The sequence below is a fragment of the Myzus persicae genome, unplaced genomic scaffold (assembly GCF_001856785.1).
Source record: "Myzus persicae strain clone G006 unplaced genomic scaffold, MPER_G0061.0, whole genome shotgun sequence".
NCBI classification, from domain to species: Eukaryota; Metazoa; Arthropoda; class Insecta; order Hemiptera; family Aphididae; genus Myzus; species Myzus persicae.
Genome location: NW_019100969.1, coordinates 575641 through 590227, shown reverse-complemented (window position 1 = coordinate 590227; position 14587 = coordinate 575641). Strand labels below are relative to the sequence as shown.

Below are 14587 nucleotides of genomic sequence, written 5' to 3'. Positions count from 1 at the left end.
GCCGGTCGCGTGTTCCAGCAATACACACGAGGTCCCGTTCGTGCACGACATCTGTTTTCGCTGAACTACCGAGGAACGTGCGAAACACCACCCGACCATCACACGTACCATCACCCGGTGACCGTTGGGTCGTTGTCTGTCATTCGAATGTGTTACGGGATTCTTGCGGTCCTGTGACGTCCGACGCCGCTGCTGTGTTTACTCATCATGCTGGACATTCAAATTGACGATTGGATACGTGAACCCGCCGAAGACGTGAGGTACAGCAGCAACTGCGGCGGAGCGACCGTCAGATCTTGGCGCAGCAAATGCGATCCTGGTGAATGACGCCCCCCGACTACAACCCTCAAGCGCCGCAAACGACCCAGGTGATAATGGCCGATCTCGTGGCCAGACTAAGCAAGCTCGTGCGTGGCCACAAAAAAGTTAACCATCCAGAAGATCCAGTCTGCACACCTCTCCGCAGTAAGTGATCATAAATTATTATCATGCTGTTAGGACAAGTTTTTAATTTACCTAATACTTTGCACCAGTGACGTAACCAAGAAGGGGAGGGGGTTGGGTACCCTCCCCTCAACACTAACACTTTTTCCTCTGCTTTTTCCCCTAGTAAATGTATTATTTATATAGGTACACAAACTGTAAAACTGATTTAATTTATACTTACCCCCCTCCCTCCCCATTTCATACTGATTTTCATAGTTTAATAACAATACTATGTAGGTACTTCTGTCAAGTTTTGATAGGTACCTAGGAGGCTAGATATTAGAATTGAGTATCTCGTGTGACAATTTCACAATTCCACTTAGACAGCTGATATAAAAATATCTAGGTACCTAAATATTATGTTCTATCCCTCCACATGCATCTATTTAAAATAAATAGAGGTGTGTATTTTAGTTTGAAATTAATTTTATATAGACACAATAGGTCATGTCTTGAATTAAATTAAGTGTCTAGGTTTTTTAACTGAGACAAGAGCTGACAACTTAAACCAATTTACCTAAGTGGTGTGGTCTGACCATACAGGATATAGATTGATCACTATCTGAGATTACTCTTATATTAAATTGAATAAATCATAATCATAGATATACTAAATAAATTGATTTTAAAGTTGCATAGGTACCCTTTTCTATAAACTTAGTTAGATTCGGTGGGTATTTTGCAGTATTTTTTAATGTGTTTTGTTAGTTTGCCATTCATAATTTTTACATAGGTATATATTTTTTAGATAGTTACTTCTGTAGGAGTTTTGTACTATATTATTGCCATAGGTACATTTATATAAACAATTACCTATTTATTTTTATAAGTTACCTTTGGATTAAAGCCTAATGAAAAAACATTAGAGAAAATGTTATTTCTTTCCATCAATCTCCAAATATTTGAGCTCAAATTTGTATACATTTTGATTCTTATTATTTTTCTAGCATTTCAGCTACCTATATTATTATTATAAAATTTAATATTTACAAAGTTGTTTTTTTTATTTGTTTACTTTAACACTCAGCTATTCACTATTTAATGTGTTTATCTTTAACCTAACTATCTGCACATTGCATGGTATTGTTTTATAATTTGATGATTAATTATTGAAGTCCTTAGTAGTGTGGATGATTCACATACCCACTTCTTTTAACTTTATTATAATCTCTATTGTAATAGTATTAATTAAATTATGTGTTTTCATACGAGTACCTTTTAAATAACGAGATTTTATAATATTCATTTTATGTGTAGGTATTTTAATTTTCGGTACTTATGGCTTATCGCGATTACCTTGGTGTCAAACGCACGCTGCTATTCATAAGTGATAAAAAAATAGATTTTTTTGTTTGAATCTTTTCTAAAATAGCTTTGCAATGATACAGTTTTTTTCCCTACTATATGTAGGTAGGTAGAGTTTTTGGGCACAATAAAAAAGTTCTTTCATATTTATATTTAAGTGAACATTTACTCAATGGTATCTAGTAGATATTTACTAAATTATATTTATCCAAATGCATTCAGTATTTAAGTATATTTTAGATTAGTAAGAACTAAGAACATACACGTAAACTAGGTAGCTTAAAATTACTCATAGATATAGATTTTATCATAATAATTGGTATAATCATCAGAACAATAAATATTATTTTCTTAAGAATATTAATATTATTGTTTTTATGATTCAATGTTGAATAATTTTTTTTTATTAGGAAACTATAGTTATCTTCCTAATTATACATGGGTAATTTTTTGTACAGTAAGTAATTTTGTTGATAATGACAAATGATATCAGGGAGTGTAGTAAATTCTTACAAGCATTCAGCAATGCCACCCTTGGATTTCAAAATATAAACAGTTATAGGAGAACTGTTAATAGATAGGTCAGAGGATCATAATTCATAATTCACAAGTCTTTTTGGAAATATTTGTTCTGCAGGGAATTAAGACAATTTGGTAGAGGGATGTATAAATTGTGCGTCACTTAAATTGAATATTGTAACCTAACCTTTCACATACTTCCACTATTTTCATTTTTTAAGAAGTTATCAATGGTTAAAATAAGAGAAATGAAGTTAAATTAAAACACGCTTATCTTGATAACAAATTAAAATACTTAAGAACTAATCCGTTCAATTCAAAGAAAATATCCTTTATTAAACTTGTAATAGGTCTCTCCCGTAAACTAAACCAGAGATTCGTAAATCATAGTATTACCGGAATACGAGACGGAATACCTTTGTTGCTATATATAATATAAATATAACGCACGAGATGGATAGAGAAAACAATGTTGGTGTGGCTGTCGCTAAGATTGCCAAGTTATGAATATATAACACATTGAAGTATAAAAATTGCTCACTGAATATAATATAGCTAATACATCGCTAATGAATCACTTAAAACGATAACGCAAAAACCATCACGAAAACATCGATAATGTTCTTACCTTTAAGTGTTAGATCAATTCCGAGATCATTTCATTCTAATATTAAAGCTAACTACACAAAATTGGTTTAACTGAACTCAAATTTTTTTTTTGTACTTTTTTAAGACAGAGACAAAACATGTATGTGTGGCGAGGTAACGTGTTCTCATGCACGTTTTCAAAAAGAAAATGGTATCAAGAAATGTGAAGAGCGATAGGATTTAATATCGTATTGACCCCGTATTTGACGTAATTTCGTCTAATGTATTTAACGAGTTTTTAATAACTAGTAGGCACTTCATTATGTATTCATGTCCCATAGGACGTAGTAGTTGCTTATACAACAACGGCGATACTTCTTTCGTAAGTAGCTCGTCTGCAGGAGGGAACTACTGTCTCAATAAGGTTTAGTGGGAATAAGATAATGATTGCTACTCTTCAAAACACATACTACGCTGTTTAAATTGTTACTGTTCTATAAGGTTTATAAAACAATGTCTAACAATAACGGTATGTCGAAGAACTGTATAATATATTGACTTTCGATCTGTAATGTATAATTTATTTATTTATTATTATTTATATAATGTCTAGTATTTATGTATTATGTACTTATGTAAACTTAAACTGTGTTTTAATTTTTTCAGGGCCAATTAAAGAAGATTCTAATTTTAAAGACGATGAAGACCCATCTGTTGATTATGTTGACATTATTGGTACTGAAGAACAATTGGTCAGTATTTTATTACGAACTAACCATATTATTAATAATAAAATTCCATTCTTACTAATTGAACGTAATTAAGTACGTAACAACAATTTAAGTTTTTTAATTCGTTTTTAATTAAAAACGTGTAATGTTTTTCGTATCATATATTCTTCAACCATTAACTTACTATGTTTCTATACAACATTAAGTATTATGATAATTAATACCATAAATTAATAAATATTATTGCACAAGTTGGAAATTCAATAAATAACATTGTTAATTTGTTCATTTAATTAAGAACAATCAAGTAGATATTGCTTTTTTTACATAAATTATTTTTACTGCTTAGAAATTTGATCTTTAATTATTAATATTAGTTAAATTTAAGGATCACTTAGTTATTAGCTTGGTTATATACACATAACTACATTAATATTTATATGAATATAATTTATTTGTCGAATACTAAAAGTTTGAAAGATTACAATTTATTATTGCTGCACTTTAATTTTAAGAATTTTATCAATGGAATAATGAAAAACTTCTAATCTGGAAGTGGCGGTTAAATCACTGATAATATTATTTTATTGTTATTAAATTATTGCATTGCTTTTGTTATCTTTGTCTTGTACTCTGCTAAAATCATAATAAAAAAAAAGATCAATAAATGATTCACCTTTTTAGACAGGTACTTATGAATGACACATTATTATAATAAAAATCATTACAATTTATACTAAAACAAAACAATTTCATTTATACATTTTAGTATTGAAGATTAACTTTAGTTTTTCTTTTTAATACATAAACTGGTAAAACAAAAAAAAAATTATAAAAAAAGATCCGATAACTGGTGGTGATAGATATAATACGTAGGTATAATTCAATACTTAAACAGGTTTGGTACCATCAATTTTGAGGTTAGTGGGTCATCGCTCATCAGTCATCTCCATCCCTGTTTTGGGGTAATAAATAAATCGGTTTCTGTTAGTAGTGTTAGTACAGTTAAAAGTTTTCTCGGATGAAACAAAATTACACTCATACTTTATCAAACTATGTTCTCAGTGTTAGTTCTAACGTTTGGTGTACTTATAAAATATTCGTAATTTGTTTACTCTATCTGCTATGCCAAGTTACAGTGTACTACTTGATTGGTAGTATTTTATACTATTGGTATTTGTTGCATGTTGTACGTAGATAATACGATCGGTGCTGATGTCAAATATTCATTACTTATCAATAATTACATGCCGTGTAAACGGCCATAAGTCCGCTTTTACAGTCGTAGAATTATTTGTCACTTATGCAGTTGTGCGTTTCCGAAGATTGTTGGTTTCACTGGTTAAGGGAGCTTGTAATATACTTGACATATAAGCCAGTCGTCAAGTCGTATAATAAATGGCCGTCGGAGATGATATAAAGCTTTCAAAATGAAGTGAATATATAAGGATACTTCCACCCGAACATTTTTTCGTAAATTATTCACCAATTGTATTATTGATATACTTTCCTCATGACACATGGCACAAATATGAATATCAGTCGTGGGAACAAGAAATATTTTTTGTTAACGTGGGATGAGTAATATTACTTTGTTAAAAATTGTAAATATACTATTCAACTATTATGTTCTTGATTGGGATTCGGTCACTCGTGTGGGGAAACTGTAAATCAATAGCAAGCAACAGCAGGTAGAAATTACTAAAAAAAAAATAACTTATTATAATTGATTTGTAGCGAGTACCTACTTTAAAAATATATTAATTATGCTATACAGTGTGTTCGACGATAAAGATATTAGGTAACACAAAATATTTCGGCGCATGTCCATGAATTAAGTTTTGTAATTTTAGTAACGTCCCACTTATTTTTGAAAAATTCTAAAATTCCGTAGGTGAAGCATGGGTCCCCTTAAATACGCTCATGTGTCTACTTATTTTTACCACCTTGGTTGCTATTAAACTGTTAAAGAGACAAAGATAAAAATTATGTTGAAGTTCAAACATGTATAATTATAGTTAATTTTCTGAAACTGGGTATTGGTGACGTGTACATATCATGTTTTAATGTTATATATTATAATATGTAAAGGCTTGTGATATGATACTTGTGTATATAATATAGTAAAAATATTCTTTCCTTGAATGAATTATTTTTAACCTACTTGAATTTTTTCCTTTGAGAGGATACCATAATTGAATTATACTCGTAGACAATGTGTCTATCGTAAGTCTAAACGTAAATCTTTTGCATTTCTACTTATTTATTTGTATCTTATATTATATAGCATCGGTAGATTAGCAAATAATATAAATAAGTTTGCCACAGGATGTGGTCAATTTCATTAAATTAGAATTTAAAGCTTCAAGGTTTAGGTATTCAGTTGCAATAGACTGAGGTTTTAAAATATAATTGAAGGACATTTATTTTGCAATGATTGTGAATTGTGATAACTGATAGTCCTAACCTAACCCTAGAAAAATGAAAAATTATTATATTATTTTTATTGCATGATACTAATTATTCGTACTTTGTAAGACTGAGATGGTTTTACTTTAAAATAACCCGTTATGAATATCCCCAACAAAATATCTCGAGACCAAATTATCCCTGAGAAAATATTCCATGACAACATTCAAAATATTTTTAAACTGAATAATATTTGTTGCTGAGAAATAACATTGTATATAAATAATTCCCATTTAAAAATGTATTTATGTAATATTATTTCATAAGTATTTCAAATTATTTTAAAATGTTCAAAAAGAATGTGCAATTTAAAAATTAATGGATTTTATTAAGTAAATTGAATGAAGTGAAATCGGTTATAAAAACTGTTATTACTCGTGTGACACACGTACCAATGTACCATTATCAAAATATATAACGATTAAACACATAACTTTAAATATAGTGCGTATGTTATAATTATAATCAAACTTTTTTAATAATTTAATAATAAGTTTTAAATTAATATTTAAGGCGCGATATCTTGTTATCGAATATTTTGCCGGGGATATTTTGCTTTTAGGATATTATTTTATTGGTAATATCTTTACCGGGACATTTTGACGTGTCACCAACTGTATTAATACAATGGTGTCCTCTTAATGTCCATCTTTCAAATATTTTCGGTACATACGAGAAATTTTTTAATAATTTATCCAAGTATCTTATTTTTTTGTTAAATACAAAATAATCCGATCTATTGATTTTTCCATTAAAGGCTTTAATTATTATTGATATCAATAATTTAAAAAAATACTTAAATATTCTTGTCATGTTTTTATTGTGAAAATGTTGTTTTGGCGTAGTCTTGTTATGCGTCAATGAATTTAAAATTAGTGTAACCCAATTATTTGTATTTGTTGTCCGGTAATGAAATTAGAATAGTTGGCATTTAATATTCGTATTATAAAGATATGCTATTCATTTTTTTTTTTTTGACGTCTTACTCTTATGTTTTGTGTTACCGTTTATAATTTGAACACATGTGACGTAAGGATAATGTTGAATATATTAAAATTAATTTTATTATTTTCTTCATTAATTAGTTTGAGAAAAACGCTATACTGCTATAGTTTTTTTTATAGTTCATGTTTAGTATTATGGTGATTTATTACGATAAAAGTAAGTTGAACAATAAAATTATGGATCGTAGTTATTTAAAATACAATGCTATGTATTTTATAATGTAGTTACAAATAATACAATAATTTAATATGTGATGTTTGAATTATTTAAATTTAAATTATTAAAACAGAATGTTCTATTATTTTAAATTTGACTGCACTACAAAAAAGTTTACCCCAAAATTATTGAGGGAAGTGTAGCGAGTGTAAAGAGATGAGTGATAATATTTTATGTACAAAAACAAAGAGACAGACAATCGAGAATGGATGTGACAACACTAGAAAGGTCACATTCCAATGGGCACTTGACCAAAACGAAAGCTGAAAAAAGAGAATATGCCGTGAGGACAAAATAAATAACTGGATCTAAAATAACGACTTCGAGCGGAGCTGAGCTAATCTAATCCCTAATAGCACTCGTTTTTTTTTTTTAAATTTTTGGTTCCTAGTTCACATCAAATGTTAAGATAAAGTTTTAAGAAAATCAAGAAATGATGCCTTTAAATGATTTCCTATCCCTGAAAATGTTACATGAAATTTTTGGAGCATTTTCATTATCCAAACAAATGTCCATTAAAAAAAGAAATGTTTAAATATAATAATATGAAATAATATATCTTACTTTGTTTATAATCTAGGTATACATAGGTGTATTATATTAGTAATTATATTAGAACATATTGTATTGTATAATTGGGTATATATTTATTTTACAGGAGTTACACGGCTACCGGCGACACATGGGTTACACAATTATGTCTTGGGTAGTGACAATCATAACATGTGGCGCTCTTCGTTTAATTTTTTACTGGTGGCCAACATTAATGTTGTTTTCAACCCATATGAAATGTTCATTGCAATCTGCCGAAAAAATTTTAGTGGTGGTATGTTCATGTTTTGTTATTTGTTAATATATTAACTCAGGCACGGATCCAAAGCAAAGATCTGGGGAGAGGCACAATTTTTTGTTAATGTAATATCACAATATTGGAATCACTGTCCACCATGAACTAAGATAGTACTATTTTCTATCTTAGTTTGTGCACCCCAGAATGATACATATAATAATATATTATATTATCATAAATACATGTAATTAGAAATATAGTAATATCAGGATCTGTAGAATTTTTTAAAACAGTTGGGAAATAATGTCTGAAGCGGGGGGGGGGGTAGGTCCTTAGGCCCCTCTGGATTCGTCCCTGTATTGATTAGCCACACATGTTTACAATATTTTATATTTTCATTGTAGGAAACGTACAAAAAAGATCATAGAAGTAAACATGTAGCTGAAATAGAAATCATCAATTCCTCTTCGTTATTGCCAAGGTACGTGGTTTATTTAGTTTTTATACTCCAGTGCGATCAAGGAGAGGATTCCTCGAGGACCAATAGGGCTCTCCTTATCGCTTGACGTAATAATAGTGGGCCTATTGTTTGTTGCCTATCCAGTTAGTGCAAGACGATTATACTGTTACCAATGTGTCTATCCGTATTGTGTTCAAACAGCGAAGCATGCCGCGTGAATGGCTGGGACAGACAGGCGTACTTTGAACTCAAATCACTTGGCGATTCAGCAAAACTGCCAGTGCGAACACCAAGTGGAATTTTCAAAGGTATATAAAATAATTACATTTTTTGATTTATAATTTTTTGTTTTAATAAAATTATTATTATTTTAGACCTGGACGAAATAAGACGATTCGACTTCAAGAAGTACAGATTCATCTGGGATGTGGACAACAAGGAGTTCTATTTGTTGACTGGAATCGACTGTGGCATAGATACCCACGAATTGCACGAACAAAGGGGAATATCTGCTCGAGATCAATATCTTCGTCGTGCTGTCTACGGGCCAAACCTCATTGATGTTCCATTGCAGACTATTTGGTCATTGATTTTCACTGAAGTCCTTAATCCATTTTATGTATTTGAAATATTTTCATTTATACTTTGGTACCTTGACGATTATTTATCATATGCCTCAGCTATATTTGTTATGTCATTAGTCAGTATTATTACTGCTGTTATACAAACAAGGAGGAATCAAAGGAACCTTAGGAGTACTGTGCATTCCAGCGATGTTGCTAATGTACTACGAGAGAATAACGTAATTACAGTTCCTACAGAATTGTTAGTTCCAGGGGATGTTTTGGTTATCCCTAGTCATGGTTGTGTTATGCATTGCGATGCAGTCCTTCTCACTGGACATTGTATTGTTAATGAAAGTATGCTTACAGGTTAGTTAATGTTATACTATATTTTAAAGTCATGGATGAACTTTACTTTAAAGACTAGAATACTTGATTATTTGTAATAATTAATATTAGTAACAATTCAATTCCTAGAGTACATTGCTATATAGTATACATTATTTGACATTAAAAAAATTATTAATTGATGATGACAAAAGTCAATTTTATTGTATTTAATAATTAAAATTAAATTAATATTATTTTATTTCATTATAAATATTATATGTTATATTTATATATATATATTCTAGCGTCTAAAGGCCCTTTAAAACTAAGAATTTTAATGGTTTGAATAGATATAAAAAATAAATACTGGTAATTGCATACTGAGATTATTACAAATTAATAATTATAAGAATTCACTACATGAATCTTAAGTTATTTGCAATATGCACACCTACATCATAAAATTTAATTATGATCTTCAAATGTAATATATCTGTACGTACTACTAATAAAATCAGTTTTAATAATAATAAAATAAATATTTAAATAATTATATAGATATTTGTTTTGTTAGACTATTATTTGGGGGAATAAAATGTTCTTTGAGTTGTTGGAGTTTTAACTTTTTAAGATATGCAATTCATTTAAAGTATTATACTTTTTAATATTTAAAACTAAAAATAAAACTTATACTTCAGTGTTTTAATAAATTTTATATAAATTACCAACTTCAGAAGTTTCAGATCTAAAATAAATAGAGAAACAAATTATAAACTGTTAGAGATGAACAATTCACACTTGTTATATTTTATTTTAAGGTGAAAGTGTTCCTGTAACCAAGACAACAATACCTGGGAATGTAGACTTAAAATATGACATCAAAGAACATGCTCGTCACACATTATACTGTGGAACATCTGTTATACAAACTCGTTATTATGGCGAGGGACGAGTGTGTGCTGTTGTGGTACGTACAGGCTTCCATACTAGTAAAGGTTCTTTGGTACGTTCAATATTGTATCCAGCACCAGTTGATTTTGAATTTGAACGGGACAGTTATAAGTTCATCCAAGTACTAGCTGGTATTGCTGCTGTTGGATTTGTATACACTGTGTTTATCAAAGTGTCTCGAGGACATTCTCTTGATTCAATATTGAAGAAAGCTTTTGACCTGATCACAGTTGTAGTCCCTCCTGCATTGCCTGCTGCTATGACTGTTGGACAAATGTATGCACAAATGAGATTGAAAAACCATCATATATATTGCATTAGTCCAAGATCTATAAATGTGGCTGGGTCTATTAATTGTGTTTGTTTTGATAAAGTGAGTAAATGTTAAAGTTTTTAATTGCTTTTCAAGTGTTTATAACCTAAGTATTTATTACAGACTGGTACACTGACTGAAGATGGTTTAGATATGTGGGGTATAGTCCCTGTGACAACATCAAAATTTCTACCTTGCTATAGGAATGTGAGTTCAATGTCATCAGACCATTTGCTTATGTCTGCTATGGTTACATGCCATTCTATTACGTCCATCGATGGAAAGTTGTCTGGTGATCCTTTAGACTTTAAGATGTTTGAATCAACTGGATGGTTACTCGAAGAACCTGAGACTAGTGAAGACATCCAATTCGATTTGGTTATGCCAGTTGTTGTTCGACCACCAAACAAAAACACATTCACTACTATTGAACAGGTACAACTATTTTTCTAACATTTATGCGCCTCATAATCTCATGTAAACTTTATGCAATGTAATATAATCTGTTTGTAGATTGGACAAGAAATTGGTATCATCCGTCAATTTCCATTTAGTTCGAGTTTGCAGTGCATGAGTGTTATAGCCAAACATCTGTCTTCTAATTTGACACATGTGTATACGAAAGGGTCTCCTGAGAAAATTTTAAGTCTCTGTAATCCAAGTTCGATTCCACCAGACTTTGATCAAGTATTACAACGATTCACCAAACAGGGATATCGAGTGATTGCTGCTGGTTACAGGGCATTAAAGAATAATTTGAGCTACGTTAAAACACAGAGATTAACCAGAGAGCAAGCAGAATGTGACCTGACACTTTTGGGATTGATTATATTAGAAAACAGATTAAATCCAGAAAGTGCTGGTGTTTTAGACACATTACGGTCTGCAGCTATTAGAATTATTATGGTCACTGGAGATAATATGCTAACAGCACTTAGTGTTGCAAGAGATTGTGGTATTGTGTTAGAAACAGAAGATGTTATTACTGTGCACGGAGTTACAGTGCCCCCTTATTTGTATTTCACAGCAGCTGATATGAATGTTAACCAGACAATTAATTCAAATTCGATTGTAAGTTCTAATATTAAACTTAAAAATACAATTTAATTTATATCTTTAAACAATATTTTATGTTTATAATTACTTTAATTATTTTGTTCAAAACTGTATTACAGAAACTGAGCACTATAATGTCTTCCAATTCTGGTAATAGTGTAAATTTGAATATGGATTTATTAGAAGCTGGATTATTAAGCCCTTCAAGTACTACTGCTAATACACCAATTAAGTATGTTTTATACCTTTCAACATAAAAATATATTCTATTGATTTACCTATTATTAATATTTTTTTATTTTATTTATTAGATGTTCTCAGAGATATACTTTTGCATTGACTGGAAAAACATGGTCATTGCTTAGACAATATTGCCCTGAACTCATACCAAAAATCATTACTAGAGCTTCTGTATTTTCACGTATGAGTCCAGATCAAAAACAACAACTTGTTCAAGAGTTGCAGGGAATTGGTTATTATGTTGGTGAGTAAATTTAGTTAAGTGAATATAAATTAAATCAATTTGTTTAAATCTTGGTAGGAAACTTGTTTTTAGAACACTAAAATATTTTGACTGAGTTTTTACTTTCAATAATATTTTTGTTTAGTTTTAAATTATTGTAGAGTATTAATTTAGTATACTAAAATCTGATTCATTACATTTTATTTTATTTTAATACATTTCAATTTGAAGATTAAAATTAATTTTTGAAAAAAGTCAATATCTCAATTTGATAATAATAATTGATTATATTTTTAGAACTGTATACAGTTATATTGTTAAACAATTTAATTAATATTAAATTTTATGATTTTTTTGCAATCTATATTTAAAATGTTTAAGATTAATTAATCTAATTGTGAAAAAACATTTTTTCAATAGTTTTTATTTGGATTTGTAAAATGTTGTTCAAGGGTTTTTTTTTGCATTTTAGACAAGTCAATTAAATTAACAACAGTGTTTTAAATTATAGCAATGTGTGGTGATGGTGCCAATGACTGTGGAGCTTTGAAAGCAGCACATACTGGTATATCGCTGAGTGAAGCAGAATCGTCTGTTGCCAGTCCATTTACCTCGCGCAAAGCATCTGTTGAATGTGTTGTGAGAGTAATTCGCGAAGGCCGTGCTGCTCTTGTTACTTCAGTTGGTATATTCAAATTTATGGCTGGATATTCATTGGTGCAATTCGTATCGGTTATCATGCTCTACTCTATTGACAACAATTTATCTGATTACCAGTATTTGTACATTGATTTATTTCTCATATCACTCTTTGCATTTTCAATAAGTCGTACGTCTGCATACGAAGGACCTTTAGTTAAACAGAGACCTGAGACATCACTTGTCTCTGCCTTACCATTAACATCACTTATTGGACAATTAGTAATTTCTATTGCAATTCAACTAATTAGCTTCATAGCCATTCGATATAATGATTGGTTTGTGCCATTTCAATATAAAGAAGATGGGTCATTAGAAAGCTTTGAGAATTATGCAGTGTTTAGTGTATCGGCATTACAGTACATAATTTTAGCCCTAGTTTTCAACAAGGGACCACCATACAGACAGGGTTTACAATCAAACTGGTGTTTATCCATCATATCAGTAGTCATAGTAGCATTTACCATTTATTTATTTATTTCACCGTTTGAAATTTTAAGATCCAAATTCGAACTCAAATTACCTCCAGACAACTCTTCTTTCTTTTATGTAGTTTTAGCGCTAGGGTTAATAAATTTAGCACTGGCAGTATTTCATGAAAAAATACTGTGTGACCGCATGCTTGTCAAATTTTTGAGTTCTCGGTAAGATAATATTAACCTTTTTTTACTGTTTTAACTATTATCAATTCTAAAAATTGGAAATTTTTAGTTCTCATAAGAGTAAAAGTTGGACAACCTCTTATGCTGGAATTGAGCATGAGCTTCAAAAAATGCCAGATTGGCCTCCGTTGAGTAACGATCGTTTTAGTTCATCCTCATCATCACCATTTTCGTATACATCACCTGAACAGCTGTCACCGACCGTCCGTTCAACAGTACAACAAAATGGTATTGCATAGCATAGATATATTATATGTTCATCAAATGTTTGAGTTGAGTTTTTTTTTATTATTATTATGATAATTTAATATTTATAATACTACAGGAACAGCCAGTAATGGTGTGAACTTATCGTTACATCGTCGCTTTCATTCAGAGAGTGAAGAATCCAATTATGCTACTCCTGCTGGTAGCTTACAACACATTTGACAAATTTGTTATGTTTTTTCAAACAATATGTCTGTACTTAAAATAGTAGTTACCTGTAGATTTTTCTTTTTATTGCCAGTATAGTTTATTTTATATAGAATACGTATAAAAATTACAAATATAATTTACAGTCTTAATTGTCTTGTGCGTCCCTTATAGTATACATATACATATATAATATAGCTTAATAAAATAGAAGTCAACTACATTTGTGGACTTTGTCATCTGCATAATAATTATTGCATTTATATACAATAGTGTTAATGGTGTCTTAATGTTATTTACTATTATATTTTTTTTGTTTAACCTAAGGTTAAATATCAAATTGCCAGTATTTATGTTTTTAAATGATAATAACATGATAATTTATTGTTGTTTTTTTTTTTAATGGAACTAACGACCTTTTATTAAATCTCTTGAGAATAAAATATTTTTTATGCAAACAAAATACAATTAATTAGTTATAGGAATTGGATGTCATAAAAACAATTGGTTTTTTATCAGTGCAGTATTTGTTGGATTATTGAATTATACTTATTTGTAATTGTAATT

General features: G+C 29.8%; 1 protein-coding gene across 5 annotated transcripts in view; it reads left to right on the top strand.

Moving 5' to 3' along the window:
- LOC111027085 (probable cation-transporting ATPase 13A3) overlaps positions 1–14281 on the top strand; it is a 15450-nt gene extending 1169 nt beyond the window's left edge. Inside the window, exons 1-14 of one of the 5 annotated variants that reach the window (XM_022305303.1) lie at positions 324–465; positions 3565–3650; positions 7978–8145; positions 8514–8590; positions 8771–8877; positions 8944–9501; positions 10281–10786; positions 10850–11161; positions 11240–11797; positions 11902–12014; positions 12094–12266; positions 12757–13588; positions 13656–13834; positions 13932–14281. In XM_022305303.1, coding sequence (XP_022160995.1) covers positions 324–465; positions 3565–3650; positions 7978–8145; positions 8514–8590; positions 8771–8877; positions 8944–9501; positions 10281–10786; positions 10850–11161; positions 11240–11797; positions 11902–12014; positions 12094–12266; positions 12757–13588; positions 13656–13834; positions 13932–14035 — 3915 coding nt within the window. In that variant the 3' untranslated portion in view covers positions 14036–14281. Of the gene's footprint in view, positions 1–323; positions 466–3246; positions 3428–3447; positions 3467–3564; positions 3651–7977; positions 8146–8513; positions 8591–8713; positions 8878–8943; positions 9502–10280; positions 10787–10849; positions 11162–11239; positions 11798–11901; positions 12015–12093; positions 12267–12756; positions 13589–13655; positions 13835–13931 lie in introns of those variants that run through there. The other 4 variants (XM_022305305.1, XM_022305306.1, XM_022305304.1 and 1 more) reach the window with 4 other exon arrangements.
- The last annotated feature ends 306 nt before the right edge of the window (positions 14282–14587 follow it).